The following is a 24550-nucleotide window of genomic DNA, read 5'->3' as shown; positions in this document are numbered from 1 at the left end:
CTACCAGTGTTAAAGACTGCGATGGAGCTCCGTATGCCACGGCAAACTGGCTGACACTGACGGCGGCGGTGCACAAATGCTGCGCAGCTAGCGCCATTCGACGGCCAACACCGCGGTTCCTGGTGTGTCCGCTGTGCCGTGCGTGTGATCATTGCTTGTACAGCCCTCTCGCAGTGTCCGGAGCAAGTATGGTGGGTCTGACACACCGGTGTCAATGTGTTCTTTTTTCCATTTCCAGGAGTGTATATTAGCCTATAACATGCATTATATGATTGGCGGTTAGAAACGAGCATGACGGAAACAAATCCATAAGAGCAGCGATACGTATCTGAATGTAACTAATTGGTACTGTACCCAAAACCTACCAACTAGGCCTGCAAAGGACTCAACATCCGTACAGGAAAGAAAATAAACAAGTAATGAAACGAATTAGCAAGTGCCCAATCGGTAAATATTTAAGTGATAAAATCATCACACAATAACAAATACATGAGTTACAACAACCCTGAATCAGTACGCCAACATGTAGGGGTTGGACAAAAATATGGAAGTTATTTGAGAGAATCTACTGAGCAGCGAACTTGAAGGAGGGAACGTTGAGAAAACGCTGTGCACATTTTTCTGAAAGTAAGAGATTAGCATTACTTTCTCAAAAGTTTAACAAAGACTGCTAATGAACCGAAGATGTAATGCAACGTGTTGTAACTGAAGTGGTGTCCCTACGGAACCAAATTGCTGAGGTCATCGGTCCCTAGACTTATACACTACTTAATCTAACTTAAACTAACTTACGCCAAGGATAACACACACATCCATGCCCGAGGGAGAACTCGAACCTCCGACGGGGAGAGTCGCGAGAACCATGGCCAGGCGCCTGAGACCGTGCGCGGCTAGCCCGCGCGGCGTTGCAAGCGAAATGGGCAACCTGCACGTTAAATGAATTATGTTCTTCTTGTGTCTTCGTTCAATGTAACACATAAATGAAATGCACTGACAGAAATATCTTATCCGACAGGTTCATGTGGTTCATGATAAAGGTGACTTTCGGCGAGCATGACCGCTGCAACTCGACAATGCGGCCAGAGACTCGCTTCGTATTGCGGGCGTTCACAGGAGACTTCAGCTTCATGAACTTCGACCACGACATCGCGCTGCTCAGACTCAACGACCGAGTTCCCATCACGCAGGACATTCGACCCATCTGCCTGCCACCAAATGATGGTAAACACAACGCACACTGCTGATACGCTTTAACACTCACCAATGACTGAGGTCATTTTAGTCATCTATAAATAACTCGTACTAATCGTATAAATAATTGAAAATAAGTAATACAGTAGCTTTACAAACAAATGTCATTTATCCAGATTTCGCTTACATATTAATTTGATTAATTTTCAGCAATCATTCGGCTTGAATGTCATTTTTCATTAAGTCTAATTCAAGTTACATTAACATGAAGGACGTTACAAACGATGCCTATAATCTTCAATATTCATTATAATGTGGCTTTACGATCTCCACCCATTGGGCGTAAGCCGACAACTAGGCGAATATGAAGCTCGGTGCTAGAAATATTAGTCAGTAGTCTCAAAACAACAAAACTACATAGTTTCTGCCTTTGTAGCATAACTGTCTGCTCCCAATTTTACATTGTTCTCGGCAAGTCTGCTTTCTAAGCAAAGTAAAAATTATAACGTTATTCGTTGGGGCCACACTTATTAGATCTTGCGACAGTACTTCGTTGTGCCCGAACTATCAGCTCTTGTGACAAATTTCAACAGCAACAGCACTCCATAACAACGCCTAAAAAAATGGTAGTCAGTTAAATATGGCCTTATCCTTTTTCCAACCGAAAATAATATGTTATAAATGCTGCGTTTAGGTGCAGAGTAGCTGTCTTAATTTGGTTTAATACGCCGAATGTGCTTGCATTAGTCCTTGAAATTACACAGTGCGCGCGCCACCATTTCTTCTGTTATAACGATGACTTCGGGACAAATGGAAATATTCAGCTCGTATAATGAACGAAGTTTACGAACATATACTTTGTACTGAGGTAATTCAGAAAAAGAAAACACAGACAAAGGTGATGACGGAAGTAAAGGAACTTGGCCAAAACATTTTGAAACAATAAGTTGCATCGCACTGCTTGTCTTAGTTGCCAACTTGTAGGAATCATTCCTTCGACTCTAACTGTAACTTTTTGAAATTCTAAGACCAAATAACAAGAAATGCATGACTAGTCGACATCAAAATCGCTGTTATCTCTTTTCTTAAACCAAGTCAAGTTCAACGGCTCCAGCATTCCACAAAAAAGGAAGATTAAGTTTTAACGTCCTGTCGACATCGAGGTATTACAGACGGAGTACAAGCTCTGAATGACTCAAGTTTTAGAACGTATATCGTTCGTGGCCTTCCGTAGTAACCATCCCGATTTTTGCTTGGAGCGATTTAGGAAAATCCAAATCTGAATATCCGGACACGGATTTTAACAGTCGTCCTCCCGAATCTGATTTCAATGTTCTAACCACTGCGTAACTTCGCTCGTTTCCTATCTTCGACTGACTGTAGCCTTTTTCAAAGGAAAGATGATGTTGATGAAAATCGACAGTTTTGTTCAAAATTGCTCTGAGCACTATGGGATTTAACATCTGAGGTCATCAGTCCCATAGAACTTAGAACAACTTAAACCTAATTAACCTTAGGACATCACACACATCTATGCCCGAGGCAGAATTCGAACCTGCGACCGTAGCAGTCTCGCAGTTCCGGACTGAAGCGCCTAGAACCGCACGGCCACCGGGGCCGGCACAGTTTTGTTCACTCACGTTATAATCCAAGTGTAAAGGGGTTCTTCGCTTACCATCAGCATAAGATCAGTATAGAAAGCATTACGAGCATTCGTTTAGAAAAGTTTGCTTTGGACAGAAAGCCTTACAGCTTATTTACAACAATCACGATTTTATACAGACTGAATAAAAATTCGTTGCGTAGAATGTTGTATGGAGAACAACGAGACTGGTTCAAATTTGAACATAACCTGTAGTAAAATACCCCGAACTCTCAAGGAACTGCCGTTCCTTTCAGGAAGGAAAAGATTATTTCCTCTTCGTACTTCAATGTAGTTTCATAAAATGATCACCATCGCCGACTTCAGAGCAAGAAAATCGGAACACCACACACGCATACATCACATGTAATACCAGTGTAAATAGATGCACTTGGAAATAAATTCCTGCAATGCATCGTGATGTAAATTTTAAAAAAAACTTAACCGGTGCTGGTTTTATTATTACGTAAAAATTATTTCCAAGCCTTAGCACAATGTTATTTGCAGTGATGGTTTACAATCCAAGTCCCGTATGTTTAAAAAACGGATTATCTTTTACTTATGAATATTAAGGTGGATAACAGTTATAGAAATAAGTAGCACAACTGGAAACACTTAAGAAACGGAGCATTTGTTCACCTTCGCTACTGTGGAATACATCTCTTCTACTGAACAAGAGCTCATAGCTCTTAAGCTACGCATTTAGAGCACATATTTACTGGACTTCTTTGTTTTGGTCAGAATTATATGATCCAAAAAGTGAAAAACCACAGCGCTTGCATTAGAAGAGATGTGTTTCGCAATATCGAAAATGAACTCGTGCTAGGTGCGCATTTTAAAGCCCACGCTACCATCTTTGAAAGTTGCCTGCTCAACAATATTAACAACAGTATCGGTGCATGTATTCCCCTGTCAGAGGTATTAGAACGATTTTCGCTTATAACTTTCGACTCGGACGATCCCGGACCAGAACATTTAATTGAAATGGATTCATTTACTTTTCTCCATCATCCCAGAAAGTTTGTAGTAGAATCACCCTGCATAATCTTCCACAATTTACATACTGACCTCGGGCTGTAGATTAACTTATTCTTGCGTTCAGCAATACAATTTTAATACAGAGTGTGGACAAAAACATTACCAAGCCTAATACACTGAAGGAAACGCGTTGGTAGTCAAAACGGCTTCCAAAATAATAATAACGTGGTTTTCAAGGAAATCCTACAGTATTCTTCCTGCAAAATAGTGGCAAGTTCAGGTAATGATGACAACGGTAGATAGCTATATCGCACACTTCTCTTTAAAGTACACCACAAAAGCTCCATAATACTGAGATCTGTTGACTTTGGTAGGCAGGGCATATGAGACAGTTCATCCTCCTGCTCACAAAACAGTACCGGACGATGCAAACTGTATGAAAAGGCGCTCTCTCGCCTTGGAACATAGTGCCACCACTGGGGAACAAACAATGTACCAAGTAACGGACCTGATCAACCAAAATGGTCACATAATCCTTGGCAGCAATGCAACGTTGCAGAAGCCAATGGAATACCACGATATGGCTGCCCAATCATCACTCCGCCAGAAATTGGAAACAGTGTGCAACAAGACTCATCCAACGAAACGATTTCTTTCATTCCTCGATACTCCAGGTTTTATGACTTTGGCACCACGTTTTCTTGTAACGGGCAGTTGCATCCCTGATGAACAGTTTTGGAATTCCACCTCACTCTGCAATTCCCTGCTTCTAGAGCCCCTTCGTGTTGTTTTGGTGGTGATAGGATTTGCGAGTGCCACATTCAGCTCTATAGTGACTTTTGCAGTTCTCGTCCTCTTTATTTTTCGCCACAATCCTCTTCAATGACCGTCTCTCATGATCACTCAACAGACATTATCGTCCGTGTTGTGACTTAGCAGATGATTTTTTTCCCCTTTCCCGGTATGTGGTATAAGTCTTCGATATGGTGGCCCTTGAAACACCAAACATTCAGCTACCTTGGTTACGTTAGCGCCCACCATACGGGCACCAACGACTTGCCCAAGTTCGAAGTCACCCTTGCCCAAGTTCGAAGTCACAGCTCCGAGATAAAGCACGTACAACTAAACAGAACACTGTTCTGACTATGATTGACGCTTGCAACATTTTGAGGACATTGCACATGTGCCGTTCGTGGTGAAACACAGTAGTATAACCTGCAGGCTTAGCTAGCTTCTGCATTTATGTTCAAGCATGGATTTCTCGCGGTATTTCAATATTTTTGACCAAGCTCTATATATTTAAAAGCATACTACATAATTTCTTGTTTTACAGAGAAGCTGTATGAAGGAACAAAAGCAGTAGCAACGGGATGGGGAACCTTACAAGAAGACGGAAAAGCTTCTTGTATACTCCAAGAAGTAGAAGTTCCTGTCATGACCAATGAAGAATGCCGCAAAAACACAAAGTACAGAGAATCAATGATCACAGACAACATGATGTGTGCTGGGTACCCCGATGGCATGAAGGACTCCTGTCAGGTAACTTAACTCTGAATCTGTTAACGAGTAACAATGAATGCTAATATAATGTTTTAATATATCTAACGATGTTGATCACAGCCTAAGAGACGTCTCCATTCTCAGTTTTGACAGAGAGTATTTTCTGTTTAACGTCACTAACGTTTTGTTTAATTGTGTGAAATCCAAGACTACTTTCATTTCCTTATTTAAAGAACGATTTTCATTTACTGCGTAACAATTATTTTCATGAAATGACCATTAAAATTGGTAAACAAGTTTAACTGTCACGCCATACTCCCAAAACAATTTAAGCGTCACTCTCGAATCCGTCATGTGGTGTGGTGTACGAGCTTGAAATAAGCTAACATACACTCCTGGAAATGGAAAAAAGAACACATTGACACCGGTGTGTCAGACCCACCATACTTGCTCCGGACACTGCGAGAGGGCTGTACAAGCAATGATCACACGCACGGCACAGCGGACACACCAGGAACCGCGGTGTTGGCCGTCGAATGGCGCTAGCTGCGCAGCATTTGTGCACCGCCGCCGTCAGTGTCAGCCAGTTTGCCGTGGCATACGGAGCTCCATCGCAGTCTTTAACACTGGTAGCATGCCGCGACAGCGTGGACGTGAACCGTATGTGCAGTTGACGGACTTTGAGCGAGGGCGTATAGTGGGCATGCGGGAGGCCGGGTGGACGTACCGCCGAATTGCTCAACACGTGGGGCGTGAGGTCTCCACAGTACATCGATGTTGTCGCCAGTGGTCGGCGGAAGGTGCACGTGCCCGTCGACCTAGGACCGGACCGCGGCGACGCACGGATGCACGCCAAGACCGTAGGATCCTACGCAGTGCCGTAGGGGACCGCACCGCCACTTCCCAGCAAATTAGGGACACTGTTGCTCCTGGGGTATCGGCGAGGACCATTCGCAACCGTCTCCATGAAGCTGGGCTACAGTCCCGCACACCGTTAGGCCGTCTTCCGCTCACGCCCCAACATCGTGCAGCCCGCCTCCAGTGGTGTCGCGACAGGCGTGAATGGAGGGACGAATGGAGACGTGTCGTCTTCAGCGATGAGAGTCGCTTCTGTCTTGGTGCCAATGATGGTCGTATGCGTGTTTGGCGCCGTGCAGGTGAGCGCCACAATCAGGACTGCATACGACCGAGGCACACAGGGCCAACACCCGGCATCATGGTGTGGGGAGCGATCCCCTACACTGGCTGTACACCACTGGTGATCGTCGAGGGGACACTGAATAGTGCACGGTACATCCAAACCGTCATCGAACCCATCGTTCTACCATTCCTAGACCGGCAAGGGAACTTGCTGTTCCAACAGGACAATGCACGTCCGCATGTATCCCGTGCCACCCAACGTGCTCTAGAAGGTGTAAGTCAACTACCCTGGCCAGCAAGATCTCCGGATCTGTCCCCCATTGAGCATGTTTGGGACTGGATGAAGCGTCGTCTCACGCGGTCTGCACGTCCAGCACGAACGCTGGTCCAACTGAGGCGCCAGGTGGAAATGGCATGGCAAGCCGTTCCACAGGACTACATCCAGCATCTCTACGATCGTCTCCATGGGAGAATAGCAGCCTGCATTGCTGCGAAAGGTGGATATACGCTGTACTAGTGCCGACATTGTGCATGCTCTGTTGCCTGTGTCTATGTGCCTGTGGTTCTGTCAGTGTGATCATGTGATGTATCTGACCCCAGGAATGTGTCAATAAAGTTTCCCCTTCCTGGGACAATGAATTCACGGTGTTCTTATTTCAATTTCCAGGAGTGTATGTTTGGGCAATTGAAATCATAAAATTCATATAAAGCTGCATCCTGTCGTTTGCAGTTCCACGAGCGCGCGTTAAGTTTACAGCATATCACTAGCATTCATAACTACGACGTTTAAGCCAAGTGATACTGTAGTTTCAGGCACACTACAAGTATTTTAAAAGAATGCCGCACATGTTTACACGGGGTGTTCATTTACTGGTTCGGTATCGGACAAGCGCTGGCTGCATCTGAAGAAAATGTTCAAATGTGTGTGAAATCTTATGGGACTTAACTGCTACGGTCACCAGTCCCTAAGCTTACACGCTACTTAACCTAAATTATCCTAAGGACAAACACACACACCCATGCCCGAGGGAGGACTCGAACCTCCGCCGGGACCAGCCGCACTGCATCTGAAGAAAACAGTTGGCATTTTCCTAAGGGTCGGCACTACAGATGTGCGGCGAAAAACAATATTCCTCAGCAAAGGAGTCCGGAAAGAGGGTGGGAGCAATATGGAGCACTTGTGCTCTCCCTGCCCCCCCTTCCTCCAGAATCTGGAGCACAAGTTTTTATTCATTACAGAATTCTCATTCACTTATAGAATTGAATGGATAGTCATCAATTCTGTGGGAATTTTATTCTGCCGCCTTTAATAATTAGTTATTATGGTATGCCACACCTCAGAGTCGATCAATTAATTTACATCGAAACTGACTATTTATGAGTGTTGGCCCATGCCCCTCCTCTCTGGAGAAATTTCTGGGGATGCTGTGAGGCCATTGTAACCGTGGCCGAAATGTTACTTTCTACAGTACAGTTTTTTAAATTATGACGTAGTGCCGTACTCAGAAAACTTTTATATTAACTGAAGCTAATAGTTTCTTTTTTTTTTTATTAACGATGGGTTTGTTCCTGACAAAGGAATCAGAGCATTCGGTTGTGAAGCAGCAGAGAAAATCCTGTGTGAAAGAGGAGTTTCATCCCTTTCCGTTTGCAATTTTCACTTGAACCACTGTCTACGGAAGAGAATGCAAGAACCGGGAATAACGGAGGAATACAGGAATAGAGACAGGTCTGACTGCTCTGTGGCACATGTTTGCTGCAGTGGCACATCTTCCACCAAACAGTGTTTATGAAGCGTAGATGGTAATAATGGAGGAAATGATCAGTGGAAAAAAGGTCGCGAAATTCGCAGACTATGTAGCCAATCAATGGTTGGAACATCCTAATATACCAACTGAAATGTTTTAACTAGCGGCACAGGACCACGAATTCTATCGATGGTGGTTGGCACAGGGAACTCATCAACAAATCAAAAACATTCGACTGGATACTTTCTGATAAATAGGCTGAAGCAGGAAGCAGTAGACGCTGTAACTGAAATTGGAGAAAGGTTCCATTGGCCTGCCTCTTAAAAAAGAAGTAAAAGATACATGGATCTTGATCCAAGGTTAAAGGCATTATAAGAAGGCATAATGATTCGGGGGACTTAAGAAGATGTTGAAAATATATAAGATTCTTACAAAAAATTGGACGAGAAATTTAAATTCATAAAATAAGACGATGTTTAACCATTTGCTGAACTAAAACAGGTAAACATAAATAAATTAAAAAGGTAAAAATAAAACATTTAAACATGCCTATGCAATATGCTCACAACCAATCCTAGACCTCCATAAAATGTGAAGGGATATTCTTATTGCAAAGTCGGCAGAGACGCCCGTCCCCCTTTTGAGGCTTTCTCTGGCGGGCGGAAAACCCACAGCTAAAAGATTAGTGGCTGGAAACAGCACGTCACGGGGTCGCAAAGCCCGCGACTATCTAATGACAGTGCAACGGTCTGCCAACATAAACGCCACAGGAATTAATTCAGTCTGTCCTCAGTATCGATATGGAGCTAGTAGCTGTGTTTGTTTGTTTGCGACGTCGAAATTAAAACAGAATTCAGAAAAAGTAGATGTTCTGGGTACATCCCTTCGCTGCTGATCGAGACATCAACAAGAAATTTCACGCATTGTCCAATGATTTATGAAAATATAGAGTTAAATTTTTCTGTTTCGTGAGAACGTCAGTACGGTCATTTGACATATTAGTGGATAGATCCCTAGATGAATTGAAGAAAAGGAACATTGTTTTATGGGAAGTTATCTCGCTAGAGGTAAAGATTTTTTGGTCTGTCTAAGCAGTAGCTAATTATTTGTGTTTTGCTGTCGTATTTAAGTTTTAGTTGTAACTAAGGCATGCACAGAAGTGATTTTTCAGTTTTTATTTGAAAAGTACCTTATAATAAATTAGCTGTCATCCACCCTCTGCACCCACATTTTTGTTATGATGAGTGACTGTGATTAAGTAAGCTTTTGTACGTGCAGTAATGTCAACTGCCGTCATGTGTCATGTGTCTGCTTGTTTGAGTAACTTAGCTGGTGATGTGCGACCTCTCACCCCTCTAGCTGCTCCCGCTATAAATGCACTGTTCAGCAGTTTAGTCGTGAAAACGTAAGAGGCAAACACACTTCTGCACTCTTACTTGTGGCTGCGATCTCATATCAGTTGTTTTATTATGAGGATTGATAGTAAGCGAGTAACTTATTGTATGTGCAACAATGTCAGCTTCCCTCACATTTCTGCTTGTTCAAGTAAGTATAGCATAGCCGAGCGCTGTATATGGAGTGGAGTGATCATCTATTCATTATACAACGCGTATATTACACAATAAATTTGTTAATATCTTAACATAGCTTTTTTTTTTTTTTTTTTTTTTGGGCGGGAGACTTAAACATCTGAGGTCATCAGTCCCCTAGACTTAAACCTAACTAACCTAAAGACATCACACACATCCATGCCCGAGGCAGGGTTCGAATCTGCGACCGTAGTAGCAGCGCGGTTCCGGACTGAAGCGCCTAGAACCGCTCGGTCACAGCGGCCGGCATAGTTTATGTTCACTGACGTAAGAAAACATGTTCCATTCCTTACTTCACTCTCTCAGGGGTTGATTCTACAGTATCCTGTTTTTCCTCAGAGTTCGAGCTATGCCCATAACAAATTACATCGAAATCGGTTTGGTGGTTTCTTTGAAAAAACATAACTAACAAAGTTGCTTTCGCATTTAATAATATTATTATGGAAGTTTGGATTAAACACACTGGGGATTGCATAACCATTGTCTTCTGTTACCTGTGACTGCTCTCACATAAGTTACCTGTGACTGCTCTCACATATCAGTAAAATGAAATGAAATGAAATGCGTTCCATAAGTAATGCGACCAAATTAATAAAAAATCATTTATTGAATTATTCGTACAAACAATCAAAAATTTTCAAAATAGCACCCTCTCGCGTCGATACACTTCTGGAGGCGGTGTTTCCATGCTTGGAAGGCATCCTGGAATGCCTTTTCCGGAATGTCCTTTAGAGCTGATGTAACATGCGCCTGGAGGCTTTCAATCGTGTCCCAATGTTTTCATTTCATGACTCCTTTTAACCGAGGAAACAATAAAAAGTCGGCGGAAGCCAGGTCAGGACTGCAGGGAGGCTGGGGAACCTGTGACTCGGCGCGTTGTCGTGAACTTTCCACGTGTTCTTGATGTTGCTTCGGCAGCGCGAGACCCTCCTTTTCAGTCTTCCAAGTAGAAAGGTGAGTTCACTGTAGTCCCGGTAGGTACGAATTTGTGATGGACAATGCCTCTGACGTCAAAGAAGACAATGAGCATGGTTTTGATCCTGGACCTGCTCATGCTTGCCTTCTTGGGGCGCGGCGACGATGGGGTGTGCCACTCTGAACTCTGTCTTTTTGTCTCGTGGTCGTACTCAAAAATCCACGACTCATCACCAGTGATAACTGAGTTTAAAAAATGAGGATCATTTTCATACATTTTCAACATTTCTCGGCACCGATGCGCTCGCATGTGCTTGTGTTCGTCGGTCAATACTTTTGGGACGAGTTTGGCACAAACCTTTCTCATGTTCAAATCTTCGGTCACAATGCGAAAAACGGTTGTTTTTGACATGTTTAGAGTTTGCACTATCAATTGAAGGCTCAGCCGTCTATCAGAGTTCAAACAATCGCGCAAAAGCGTCACATTTTCGTCGACTCGTGCGGTTGATGGCCGTCCACTGCGAGGTTCGTCGGTGATTTCCTCTCGGGCCTCCATGAATGACTTGTGCCATCGGAAAACTTGTGATGTGGACAAGCAATCAGTCCCAAAGGCATGCTGAAGTAATGGAAACGTTTCGATGGCGGACTTCCCAAGTTTAAAGCAAAATTTGATGGCGTACCGTTGCTCTACAGAATGATCCATTGTGCCGTGTTACATAAACTCAAAACGGGGTTGACGGAAACGCACGTCCTGCTCTCCGGCAGCTTGAAGCCGAATGAGACAAAGAGCGTTTTGAAGCTAACACCCCCCTCCACTTGGTCCAGCCGGTTACAACACGCTGTGGTGTACCGTTGCGTCAGAAAAAAATTGGTCGCTTTACTTATGGAACGCACTCAGTTATGCATATGGCTTTATTGGCCATGCGTCCCTGTTCGGGATAGTACTTTCATCTGACGCCACTTCGGTGCCTTGCACGTCGATGATGATGAAATGCTGATGAAGACAAGAAACACACACGCAATCCCGAGTAGAGGAACTTCAACCTGGCTGGGAACTAAACCCGGTACCCTGTGAGTCAGCAACGCCAACCACTTTTTTTTAATTCTCGCGCTATATTCTTCAAAGCGTCATTTTTCCTTTTTTCCCTCTTCTTTTTGTCATTTAATCTTGATTCTGGAAATTAAATCTCTTCACACCGAAAATGGAAAAAATTAAACAAAAAATTTAGAAAGTCCCTTCTTCGAGATTCTGATATTCGTTCTGGTCCAATAAAGACCATTAGCGCTCCAATATCATCGTCGGTCCTCCTCACTGAAATCCAGCTTACGTACTTCGTCGATATAAAACAAATGGGAGATGATAAAAGAATTCTGGAACTACTGAATTTTTTCTGTCGTGCCTGTGTCTCATCTTCCCGCATTGCTGTTGCAGATAAGATTGGTAGTCTAATACAAACGTATTAGCTGTGGTGATAAAGTAATGAGTGAAATGGTTGGTATGTACCAAGCATATAATCGACGTTTTGTCTTTGTGACATGCGCCAGTTTAGTTGGAAAATGACGTTGATGGTGGTACAGCTCGTTCTGGTAATTAAAGCCAATTTCTGCCTTGTTAACGACCAAATTCGATTGGAAAAAAATGATCTCTCTACGAGGGTACCCCATAACTGACACTTTCTGCAGAGAGGATTTGGTGTCAGACTGATGTGCAGTTTCACTCTTGTCGAAACCTTCTCATAGATTACATCCAATCAAGAGCATCTGACACCTGACAGTAGCTATTTTTGATGAATACTTTGCCAAATTCTGCTCCAGTCTTTATTCCTGTAAAGTGGGTGTACTGTTGGATGCTGAAACGCTTGTTAGTATAAAAAAAGCCGTGGAATGATGGAGGGATTCCTCCCCCATGTAACATGCCATAATGAAATACGACTGCACATAATGCAGTAGAGGTTCTGTGGCCGGCATGAATATTGGGGGAGACATGTCAACGGACCACACAACCACGGGTTGTCGATGGAAATCAGTAGTTTTGTTATGATGAGTGATGACAACGGCACTAAAATAAAATGTGGAGCCTATGTAATTATTAAATGGCGTTAAACTGATGAATAATAAAAGTATATGGTTTGTAGTTTCGTACAGCCAAATTTTGTAACATCTGTACGTGCAATAACATCAGCTGCTGTCGTCAACGATTTTTCTTCTTTAGGGCCAGTCACATAATATACACTATGTGATCAAAAGTATCCGGACAACTGGCTGAAAATGACTTACAAGTTCGTGGGTAATACAGGAATTCAGTATGGTGTTAGACCACCCTTAGCCTTGATGACAGCTTCCTCTCTTGCAGACATACGTTCAGTCAGGTGTTGGAAGGTTTCTTGGGGAATGGCAGCCCATACTTCACGGAGTACTGAACTGAGGAGAGGTATCGATGTCGGTTGATGAGGCCTGGCACGAAGTCGGCGTTCCGAAACATCCCAAAGGTGTTCTATAGGATTCAGGTCAGGACTCTGCGCAGGTCAGCCCATTACAGTCCACTGTCTTGTAACCACTCCGCCACAGGCCGTGCATTATGAACAGGTGCTCGATCGTGTTGAAAGATGCAATCGCCATCCCCGAATTACTCTTCAACAGTGGGAAGCAAGAAGGTGCTTAAAACATCAATTTAGGCCTGTGCTTTGATAGTGCCACCCAAAACAACAAGGGGTGCAAGCCTCCTCCATGAAAAATACGACCACACCATTACACCACCGCCTCCAAATTTTACTGTTGGCACTACATACGCTGGCAGATGACGTTCACCGGGCATTCGCCATACCCACACCCTGATATCGGATCGCCACATTGTGTCCCGTGACTCGTCACTCTACACAACATTTTTCCACTGTTCAATCGTCCAATGTTTACGCTCCTTACACCAAGCGAGGCATCTTTTGGCATTACTGGCGTGATGTGTGACTTATGAGCAGCCGCTCGATCATGAAATCCAAGTTTTCTCACTTCTCGCCGAGCTGTCATAGTACGTGCTGAGGATCCTGATGCAGTTTGGAATTCCTGTGTGATGGCCTGGATAGATGTCTACCTATTACATATTACGACCCTCTTCAACTGTCGGCGCTCTGTGTCAGTCAACAGACGAGGACGGCCTGTACGCTTTTGTGCTGTACATGTCCCTACAAGTTTCCACTTCACTATCACACCGGAAACAGTGGACCTGGGGAAGTTTAGGAGTGTGGAAATCTCGCGTGCTGACGTGTGAGACAAGTGACATCCAATCACCTGACCACGTCCGAAGTCCGTGAGTCCCACGGAGCGCCCCATTTTGCTCTTTCATGATGCCTAACGACTACTGAGGTCGCTGACATGCAGTACCTGCAGTAGGTGGCAGCACACTGCACCTAATATGAAAACGTATTTTTCTGGGGGTGTCCGGATACTTTTGATCACATAGTGTATGTGTGATAACAACATGATTATTACAGTAGCTGCACCAAGTAGCTGCTTACAATAAGTAATCTTTATTCACAACAGACATTTCGGCTTTATCGCTGTTTTCAAGTAAATGCGATTGCAATTTTGGTGAGAACATGTATGAATGTGAACTCATTTGTATTAAAGCAGCTCTATTGTAATCACGTCTTTATGGACGTGTGGCAGCTGTAATAGCTTTTACATTGGATAAACAGGAAGAAATTTTATGAGATATACAGAATACATGAGAGAGAGCGAATATATTCAATCGAGCTTCTTTCTACGCTTGAAAAAACAAAATCGCACTGCTGATACGATCGAAAATGCACTCCAGATTCTGCACAGAATACCAAAAGGTATTCCAACGAAAATTCTTGAAGAATTGAGAACCTATATGCACACGAGAAAAATAACCACATGAAATATTAAACGAACATACATAATTTACAGAAAGTACTACCTCAAAAACTTTATTGAACTTTTAGAACACGAAACTGGATAATTCGGAAGTAACATATTCAACAACCAAAAATAATCGTACCAAATTGTAGTTAATAAAATAATATCGCTGTTCATCTGCACAATCATTGTAAACATATAGCGTCGTAAGAGTGGAGCTATCAAAAACTACTGTCACATCGTAGTTAACGTTCTATTTTCAACATCCTGACATCATTTACCATCTTATTAAAACAGTGACAGTTATAAGACAGTCCACTAACGACGAAATATGGACGTCACTTCAATCTAGACGTGAGTACAATACAGCTACTTTAATACAAGTGACATTCACATTCATACATGTTCTCACCAAAACTGTAATCGTAGGTACCTAAAAATGGCGATAAAGCCGAAACAGTCTGTCGTGAATAAAGATTACTTATTATAAGCAGCTATTTGGTGCATATACTTAATAACAACAGTTACCCTCGTGTGTCTGCGTGATACCGGCGGCTACGCCCACATATCACAATCAAATGCAGCTTCACTGAGAGCCACCCGTGTTCTACACGTGTTTATCGTACAGCACTCAAATGACACCGTCCTTGAGTATTCAAGTGTCTCAAGAGCTGTAAGAGAATCATGATACTCAGCGGCTTAAATGCGACAGGCTTGTGACTGATATTAGTACGAAATAGTGGATTAAATACGTTGAGGATTGTATCCATTACATTGAATCATATTATATAGAACATTTTCACAAATATGGCAAAGTTCAAAAGTCAAACAGGAAACAGATTTTTCAAAGAATAATAATGTCTCCGTATTTCGCATTATATTCTTCATCAGTAAACGTATTACACACTTTCTTTAGTAGCCTATGTTACTTTTCAGTGTTCAAGCTATCGTCATACCAAATTTCATCAAAATCGCTTCCGCTGTTTAATCACCAAAGCGTAAGAGATAGTTGCTTTCGTATTTATAGCATTAAGCATGTAATATGGATCCAAATTCAATTTACAAATATTTTAGACAAAAAATAGAAAATCTACCTCATTTGTTTACATCCGGCCGCTGTGGACGAGCGGCTCTAGGCCCTTCAGTCAGAAACCGCGCTGCTGCTACGGTCGCATGTTCGAATCCTGCCTCGGGCATGGATGTGTGTGACGTCCTTAGGTTAGTTAGGTTTAAGTAGTTCTAAGTCTAGTGGACTGATGACCTCAGATGTTAAATCCCATAGCGCTTAGAGCCACTTGTTTACGTATCTTACTTCTTAAAAAAAATCTACATCATCTGATGTATCGAACCCAATAGCATCACTTGCTGCAGCAGGACATGTAGCTGTGCTATTTCTATCTCAAGTAAGTTTTAGTTTCTTGTCCCAGACAGTAATGTGGTTTGTCTGTGTTGTAAAGTTCTTGTCATTGGAGTGGAGTATCGCGTTATTAAAAGTAGTTTGAATGTGCTAAATATGGTTCTCGAGCGAGACGTCAGACATCGTTGTGAAAACTCCACAATATTTCGTCGGCGTAACTGACCGACCTCTTCAGGTGAGACGAACACAATGCCCAGGCTATGACTGAAGCTTCCTATTTATGACAATCGGAGAAGAAGCTGGGCGGGCGTGGACGCGCCAAATTTCGGTGACCATTAGCGCAGATATGCAGGTCGGTAGCGAGAGAGACAATTACGCCACCTGTCGGACGATGAACGCACGCTCAGAGGCCTGTCAGTCAGGCTGTGCGCTGCCTTCGGCCGCCCCAGCGCCCTCCGGCGGGAGCCGCCTGCCGAGATACAGGCGCGTGTCCCTCGCCGTTGTCAACCAAATATCTATGTCACTACCGCAGCGTCATCCCTCGTACGACCACTAGTTTTTTTTTTGCGTTCGCTCTCATTTTAACATGGCCAGCGCTGGATCCCATGCCTTGCTGAGTTGGTATCCTGGGTTCCTGTTAAGTAAATTGGTCGAACTGGGAATTTTCACTGCTTCCTTAATAATGCTGTCCCAGCACGAAGACGTCGACGACAGAATTTCCGTGTTTTTGCATTTACTCTATGTTCCGTACTGAGGCAATGCTCAGCCCCTGCAGATTCTCTGGCTGGTCCAGACGTGTTTGTCGTCGCCGATCAACACATCTATCATCTACTGTGCGACAGATTTGTCCTATGTATGACATCCCACAGCTACAGGAATCTTACGGACACCAGGCCTTCTTAAATCAACACTGAAACAATGGGGAGTCTGTTGTCGCTACTTTTTACGTGGACTTGTCAATAGACCTATTCAAACATGACATTCTGTATAACAATTTAAATTAGCACCAACATGAAAATGATACATTGTTAGGCTTGATAATGTCTATGGTTCATGGCCATTCTAGCCTACGAAATCGAACTGTAAAAAATCACAAGAGTAAAAAATGTGTGACATTCACCCTAGCCAAAACATAAAATACTGGAATTTTTTGGAACCAAATTACAGTGAAAGCCTCTAAAGTCAAACTCTCTTAATAAAATAAGACCTTCATTTGATAATCAGCCGGCCGAGGTGGCCGTGCGGTTAAAGGCGCTGCAGTCTGGAACCGCAAGACCGCTACGGTCGCAGGTTCGAATCCTGCCTCGGGCATGGATGTTTGTGATGTCCTTAGGTTAGTTAGGTTTAACTAGTTCTAAGTTCTAGGGAACTAATGACCTCAGCAGTTGAGTCCCATAGTGCTCAGAGCCATTTGATAATCCAGCTTGTACACGAGGTATGACATTCAGGGTGACTTTTCAATATGCATACAAAATCAAATGACTTACAGATGTTGATGAAACAAACTGAAAAGCTATGTAGCATTTTTCATGTAATTTGATATTTAGTAATCTGACACTACTTTCAAAGGCATCAAATTGGAAGGACATGAAAATAATTAATTCACTCACAGAACGATAATATTAGTAATACTCCTTGGAACTGTTTCATCTAAGCAAAGCACGTTGCTCACGAAATTTTTGGAAAACTTCAATAGGGAACTAACTGAAAGAGCGTCGAAACTTTGGAAACAATATAAATCCTCCAGGCCTGGCCGATAGAGCTACTTGGCAAATGAAACACGCACATTCACATGGTGAATATAATTAAACTTTGCTACGTTAGAGGACCCCCATGAGAAAGCGAGTGATCACAGGACGATGAAACGTTTTGGAAACATTTGTAAGAACCGGTATAAGGCAAAGGCTGAAGAAACCATTGAAACAAATACGTTTTAATTTCCACATTATAGGGTAACATTTGTTAATTCTGTACCACGTTCAAATTCCACATTACAAAATGTTGCTCAGTATGATGACCATCTGCATCCATAACAGCCTGGAACTGCACTAGAGATTTCTCTACTGCTGCTTGAAACATCTCGGGTGAGATGTTAGCTACCTCCCTCGCTATGCTTATCTTCAATTTCCAACATGTGTTAGTGCCCCATTGATAAACCATGACCTTCACTTGACTCCACTGCCAGAAATCATCTGAGTACATGAGCAGAAATCTGGTGATCTTGGTGGCCACACGACTGAACGACTGACAAATGAATCGGTTTTCTCCATATGTGTTACTGAGTCGCCAAGTGACCTCATGAGCAGTGTTAGTTGGAGCTCTATTGCGCGTCAAAACACCTGAGTCCGAAGCACCTCTCTCTCATAGAGCAGGGATCACATGTTGGCAAAGCAGATCACAGTAATATGTGCCATTCATACTGCATGTCGTTGGGGCCAAAGTTCCTGAAAGAAAAATGAATCAATCATGAACTGTGCCAGAAGACCACTCCACACAGTGATACTTTCACTATGCAGGGGAGCTTCATGAACGTCCGTTGGCAGGACTATCCCCAAATGCGACAACTGTGAGTGTTCACTGCCCCAGAGAGCATGAAGTGTGCTTCTTAACTCCACAAAATGTTCCAAGGCCACAATCGTCAACTTGAACCCTTGCAAGAGGCATAAGAGCAGAGTCTACTCGAACGTCTGCACCACGTGGCAAAAGTTGGTGAGTAATACCACGTCTGCACCACGTGGCAAAAGTTGGTGAGTAATACCACAACTGTTCACAGCACTTTTCGAATGGTGGACCATGAAATATTCAGCTGTCGTGATACAGCTTGTGCCCTGCTTGAAGATCGCACACTGCATCTAGCATTCTCGGCCATGGGAACAGTAACTTCTTCAATAATTTGTGACGCAACTGGCCATCGGCCTCTCCCAGGGAAACATTCCAGAACATTCGATATTCAATAGCATTCCAAAACACTCCAGCATGTTCAGGAATGTTCCACAATGATCCAGGATGTTCTGGAATAGTCTGGAATATTCGGAAAGATTCCAGAGTGTTTGGGATCATCCCAGAACATAGCAGATAATTGTGGAACATTCCAGATACTCTTGAATGTAGTGGAATATTCTGGAACATTGTGGACAGTTCTAAACCTTTTTGGAAGATCCTGAATTCGCCACTAGTGGGCTGGCCTTGGTAGGGGTATATAAAGCAAGACCCGTCGTGATTTCGAACGACAAGAACCGAAAAAGTAATGCAGTGAGTGAATAAAAACAAACAGTGAAATGTGAGTAGTCAGATTGATACAGTGACTGAATATAAATCGAAAATAAAATGTGAAAGCTGTTTAAATTGTACTTAGTGTATTTGTTAACAAAAAATTATTTGATTTATATTTTAAACAATGCCCACATGTAAAAGAAAAGGAGATTTTGCCAGTTCTGAAGCAAAACGGCGAAAACAAAGAGAACACCGAAAAATGAGAGAGACGAGGAGCGCAAAGCACGTTTAAGTTCCCAACGTACGGCAATGAGCACCGTGTGAGAAGCAGAGAAATGAATGGATTGAAGAATCAAGAACTGCGACACAATCTTATAATAAAAGACTGCGAACTCAAGCCAGCCATGAAAACATCACCCTGCGAGAAGCACGGACGAGGACAAGTAAACAGTACAACCTAACAAATAAATCATTCCACTACGACTCTACAAAAGAATATAACAAACACAAATATGTCTTAATCGGAAAAATGGTTAACATCTGCCAATTTTACAACGCGAAAAAATTCGGTAGAGAAAAACCAGGACTCTGTTGCATGAATGGAAAAATTCGATTATTACCACTGGAAGCACTTCTGTAGGAATTTTTACATTACATGACCGAGGAAACTCCAGAATCAAAACATAAAACGGTACAACGCCTGCTTCCAAATGACTTCTTTCGGTCTCACTTCGATCAATGCTACTAAACCGATCATCCAAGGACAAATCTTTCATAACATGGAAGAGCATAAATTCTGCTAATATATTTCATCGGAAACGAAGAAACAGAAATTGATCAACAAAGCACGAATATCAGTGGATTGAGACGGACGAGAAGTAGACCAAGATGTACAGGGGATCTTACATAAATACAATCAACTGATTCATATATTCAAAACAACACTAGACTGCATCATTTCTGATGGCTATAAAGTTATAATTCGAGCCGACAAAAGACCATCTCGAACATCGATTCAATGCACCACAGATAAACGAAGTCGCCATCGTAATTGTGGACAATGAAAACACCAGTAGCGATATAACCTTTACAACAAAGAAGAGGACTGCATTGCAGAGACACATGGCTCATATGATGCCCTCCAACATCCATTAATATTTCTGCACGGAGACGACGGATATAATTTTAATGTGAAACATATCCAACATGAAACAGGCGTAGAAAAGAGCAAAAAAGTCACTTCCAAGGAGTTCTATGCTTACCGCTTGGTGATCAGGAAATTGGAAGTTTGTGGTCAGTTCCTTTGTGACCAAACTGCTGCTTAATCCAACTTAAACTAACTTACGCTAAGGATAAATGGTTCAAATGGCTCTGAGCACTATGGGACTCAACATCTGTGGTCATAAGTTCCCTAGAACTTAGAACTACTTAAACCTAACTAACCTGCCCGAGGCAGGATTCGAACCTGCGACCGTAGCAGTCGCGCGGTTCCTGACTGAGCGCCTAGAACCGCTAGACCACCGCGGCCGCTAAGGATAACACACACACCCATGCCAGAGGGTGGACTCGAATCTCCGATGGCGGAAGCCAAGCGAACCGTGGCAAGACGCCCCAGACCACGCGGCTACCCCGCCCAGATACAATTAAACGTACAATCACATTCTCAACACTAGCCGTTTATTGCAACAATTCCTAGTAGGTATGTATGCAGAAACAAAAGCGGAATAGATGGTTTACATAACACTGAAACAGATGAAACTACGCACGGAAGAATACATCCACCTTCGAGACGCAATCATAAATGACGGTAACAGTGGCGATATTGGAACACTGGTAATCTTACACTCATCATACATAGGATGTCACACATGCGCGAATACACTCAAAATGACATGACCCACATAAGAAAATATAGACTACCTGACCTCTTCATAACATTCACCTGCAAGTCGTCATGGCCAGAAATCAGAGAACTAAGAAACGGACATACCCCCATGCATCGACACGACATGGTAGGGCGAGTTTTCCGACAAAAGCAATTGAGATTTATTGAAGTCATCACAAAATACCACATCTCTGGAACCGTATACAATCGGATGTCAAAAACGAGGACTGCCTCACTCGCACAATCTCATATGGTTACACTACAGAATTCATCCCACAGATATCGACAGAATCATCCAAATTGAATTTCCCATTCCACAAGAAAACTCGGAACTGTACTACATAGCAGTGAACAACATTTTTCATGGAACATGCGAACCTTTTAAAGCCCAATTCGCCACGTATGAGCGATAGAAAATGTAAAAGCAAAAAAGTAGAAATACCCAAAACCATACTTGGATGACACACAAATCGTAATTGATGGCCTTCCCAAACACAGAAGATGAGCACCCAAAAACGGTGGTTCACAGCGACGAACTGCAATTATATAATCAGTCGGAAGTACCACATAACGCACTATTTTCCAAAATGTTCCAAGGCACATACAAACGTAGAATACTGCAATTCAGTGAAATCCATCAGATATGTCTGAAAGTATGTGAACAAAGACGGTGTAACATGGCGGTATTTCAAATAGTCAAAGATAGCGAACAACAAAACAGAAACGAGATCCTCATGTACCAAATTGGAAGATACATCAAAAGTAACGAAGCAGCGTGGCGAATTTTCGGTTTTCCCATACACGAACGCGAACCAACAATGCAACTTGCAGAAGTACATTTGGAGAATGGACAGATAGTTTACTTCACCAAAGACACCGCCAGAAAAATTGCAAGCGAACCACCTCAGAACACATCATTAACAATTTTTTACAAACTGTGCCAAACGGATCCTTTCGAGAAAATATTATTACATGTCGACGTCCCTATCCTTTCGAGAAAATATTATTACATGTCGACGTCCCTAACTATTATACGTGGAACACAACAAGAAAAATCTTTCAATGACGAAAACAAGGAATTCCAGTAGAAGAGCATCCAGGAATCACGAAAACTGGCGCACCAGGCCGAGTATACAACGTACATCCGAACAACATCGAATGTTTCTATCTCCGAATGTTGCTACACGAAATACGGGGACCAACAAGTTCCACAGATCCCAAGATTATTTACGGCTACTTGTGCCAGACGCAGAGATGCGGGCCAACGCTTTGGACTAATGGAAAACGACAACCACTGGGAATCAGCATTACAAGAAGGAAACTCACAGCCTCAGCTGAACAAATGAGAGACTTACTCGCTGTAATTCTAACAACATGTAACCCATCGAATCCAAAATAGCTATGGGACTCCTTCACAGAGAGTATAAGTGATGACATACTCTACCAAATCCATAAAGCTCATCGTGGACTGACCGTGGAATTCAATGACAACCTCTTCAATGAAACACTCATTCGCCAAGAACCAACCTAAATGTTTAGCAATAAACAACCAGACCTTAGGACAAATTGGGATGCACGCACAAAAAGAAAGATGCTATTAGTGTGCTAAACTTCGAAGTTACAAAAGAATGAAGCTACAACATCAACGAACTACTTCAGTACACTGCTCACAACAAATCACTCCTCAAAGATAATCAAAAGGAAATTTACAAAGTTATTATGGACCGGATCGACAACAAAACTAGCGGAATTGTTTACTTGGATTCAGCAAGCGGCACCGGCAAAATGTTTCTAGTAAATTTGTTGCTGAACAACACATCGCACTTGCACTGGCAGCATCCGACATTGCAGCCATACCTGTGGAAGGAGGATGCCTACAACTACCGTTGAATATAGCCGAAGAACAATTGCCGGTATGTAAAATCTCAAGAACGGATGAACTTCTGAAGCAAGTTAAAATTATCTTCTGGGACGAATGCACAATGTCACATAAAAAATCACTCGAAGCCATGGACAGAACATTGAAAGACTTGATAGGAAACTCTGAGGTGATGGGAGGAGCTCTACTCATACTCTCAGGAGATTTTCGACAAAGATTTTCTGTTATCCCCAAGTCAACACCAACAGACGAGATCAGTGCATGCTTAAAAAAAAAAATCACATCTCTGGCCACACATTCAAATACTGCGATTAACAAAAAATATGAGAGTTGAACTATTGAAAGACAAAACGACAGCACATTTTGCTCAGCAACTTTTACAAATATGCGAAGGCACAGATCCTGCTGACCAGACGACCGGCCTCATTAAACTGAATGCAACATAGCCACTGCTGAAAACGAAATCTTCGTCAAATTTATCCAAAACTTATTCACAACTATACCAATCCGACTGGGTATTTTAAAGGGCAATTTTGGTAATTACAAATAATATTGTCGACGATATCAATTTCAAAAGAAAATTCCCGGTGAAGATAGAATATACAAATCGATTGACATGACGGTAAATGTTGAAGTAAGTATGAACTTCTCCACAGAATTTCTAAACTCTCTGCAAATACGAGGAATGCCAATACACTGCCTTTGACTTAAAATTTGATCTCCGATCAAACTACTCCGAAATCTCAACCTACCAAAACTATGAAATGGAACAAGGATGATCGTCAACAGCCATCGAACATCATCATCAAAATCGAACTTATGACCTGAAAGTACAAAGGACACACATTACTTATCCCCAGAACACCACTGAGCTCCGCTGAACTGCAATTCCAATTTAAAAGACTGCAATTTCCAATCAAATTAGCCTACAGTTTTACAACTGACAAAGCGCAAGGGCAACCTTTAGAATATTGCCCCACAATAGCAAAGGTTCCTGCTTCTCTCACTGTCAACTGTACATAGTTTGCTCTCATGTAGGAAATTCGAAAAATTTGTACACATATACGCCAGATAACACAATGAAAAATGTTGTTTATAAACAAGTATCACAAACAGTCATAAGTCATAATATGTTTTCAATATTTTTTTATGTCTTATACAAGTATTGTAAATAGTTAAAACATGTTATCAATAAAAAGTTTTTACTTATTATGCTTTAAAGTTTATCCTTTTACACCAACCACCACACAATCTCATATCAACTTCCTTTGCAAAGCTGGTTACCCCAACTAGTGCATTGATACCCACGAAGAGCAGCAGCACTATTGCTATTGTTTGTGATAAAACAGCTTTACAAGTAAATTCTGCTCCCTTGCTCGGACCCATGTTAACTGTCTGTAACTGTAAAGCACACTGATTCTTGTGTTTCAGCACTATGTTGCTATACTGTTACTGGCAAATCCTGACACCGACACCGCTAACAACACAAATCCTGCAGCACTCAGTCTAAGCAATACTCCTCCAATAAAGCTGTTTTATCACAAACAGTAGCAATAGTGCTGCTGCTCTTCCCATATAGTAAATAGCTTTCTGTCTACACTGGCTCAGTAGCAAAACACTCTGTACATATCTGTCAC

General features: G+C 42.5%; 1 protein-coding gene across 1 annotated transcript in view; it reads left to right on the top strand.

Annotated features, from left to right (window-relative positions):
• LOC124613011 (trypsin-7-like) overlaps positions 1–24550 on the top strand; it is a 151197-nt gene that overhangs the window by 108039 nt on the left and 18608 nt on the right. Inside the window, exons 4-5 of the mRNA XM_047141565.1 lie at positions 1016–1221; positions 5145–5350. Coding sequence (XP_046997521.1) covers positions 1016–1221; positions 5145–5350 — 412 coding nt within the window. The remainder of the gene's footprint in view (positions 1–1015; positions 1222–5144; positions 5351–24550) is intronic.

Source organism: Schistocerca americana, chromosome 4 (genome assembly GCF_021461395.2).
Source record: "Schistocerca americana isolate TAMUIC-IGC-003095 chromosome 4, iqSchAmer2.1, whole genome shotgun sequence".
Taxonomy (NCBI): Eukaryota; Metazoa; Arthropoda; class Insecta; order Orthoptera; family Acrididae; genus Schistocerca; species Schistocerca americana.
The sequence above is the reverse complement of the archived record's forward strand: the minus strand, read 5'-3'. Positions and strand labels throughout refer to the sequence as shown.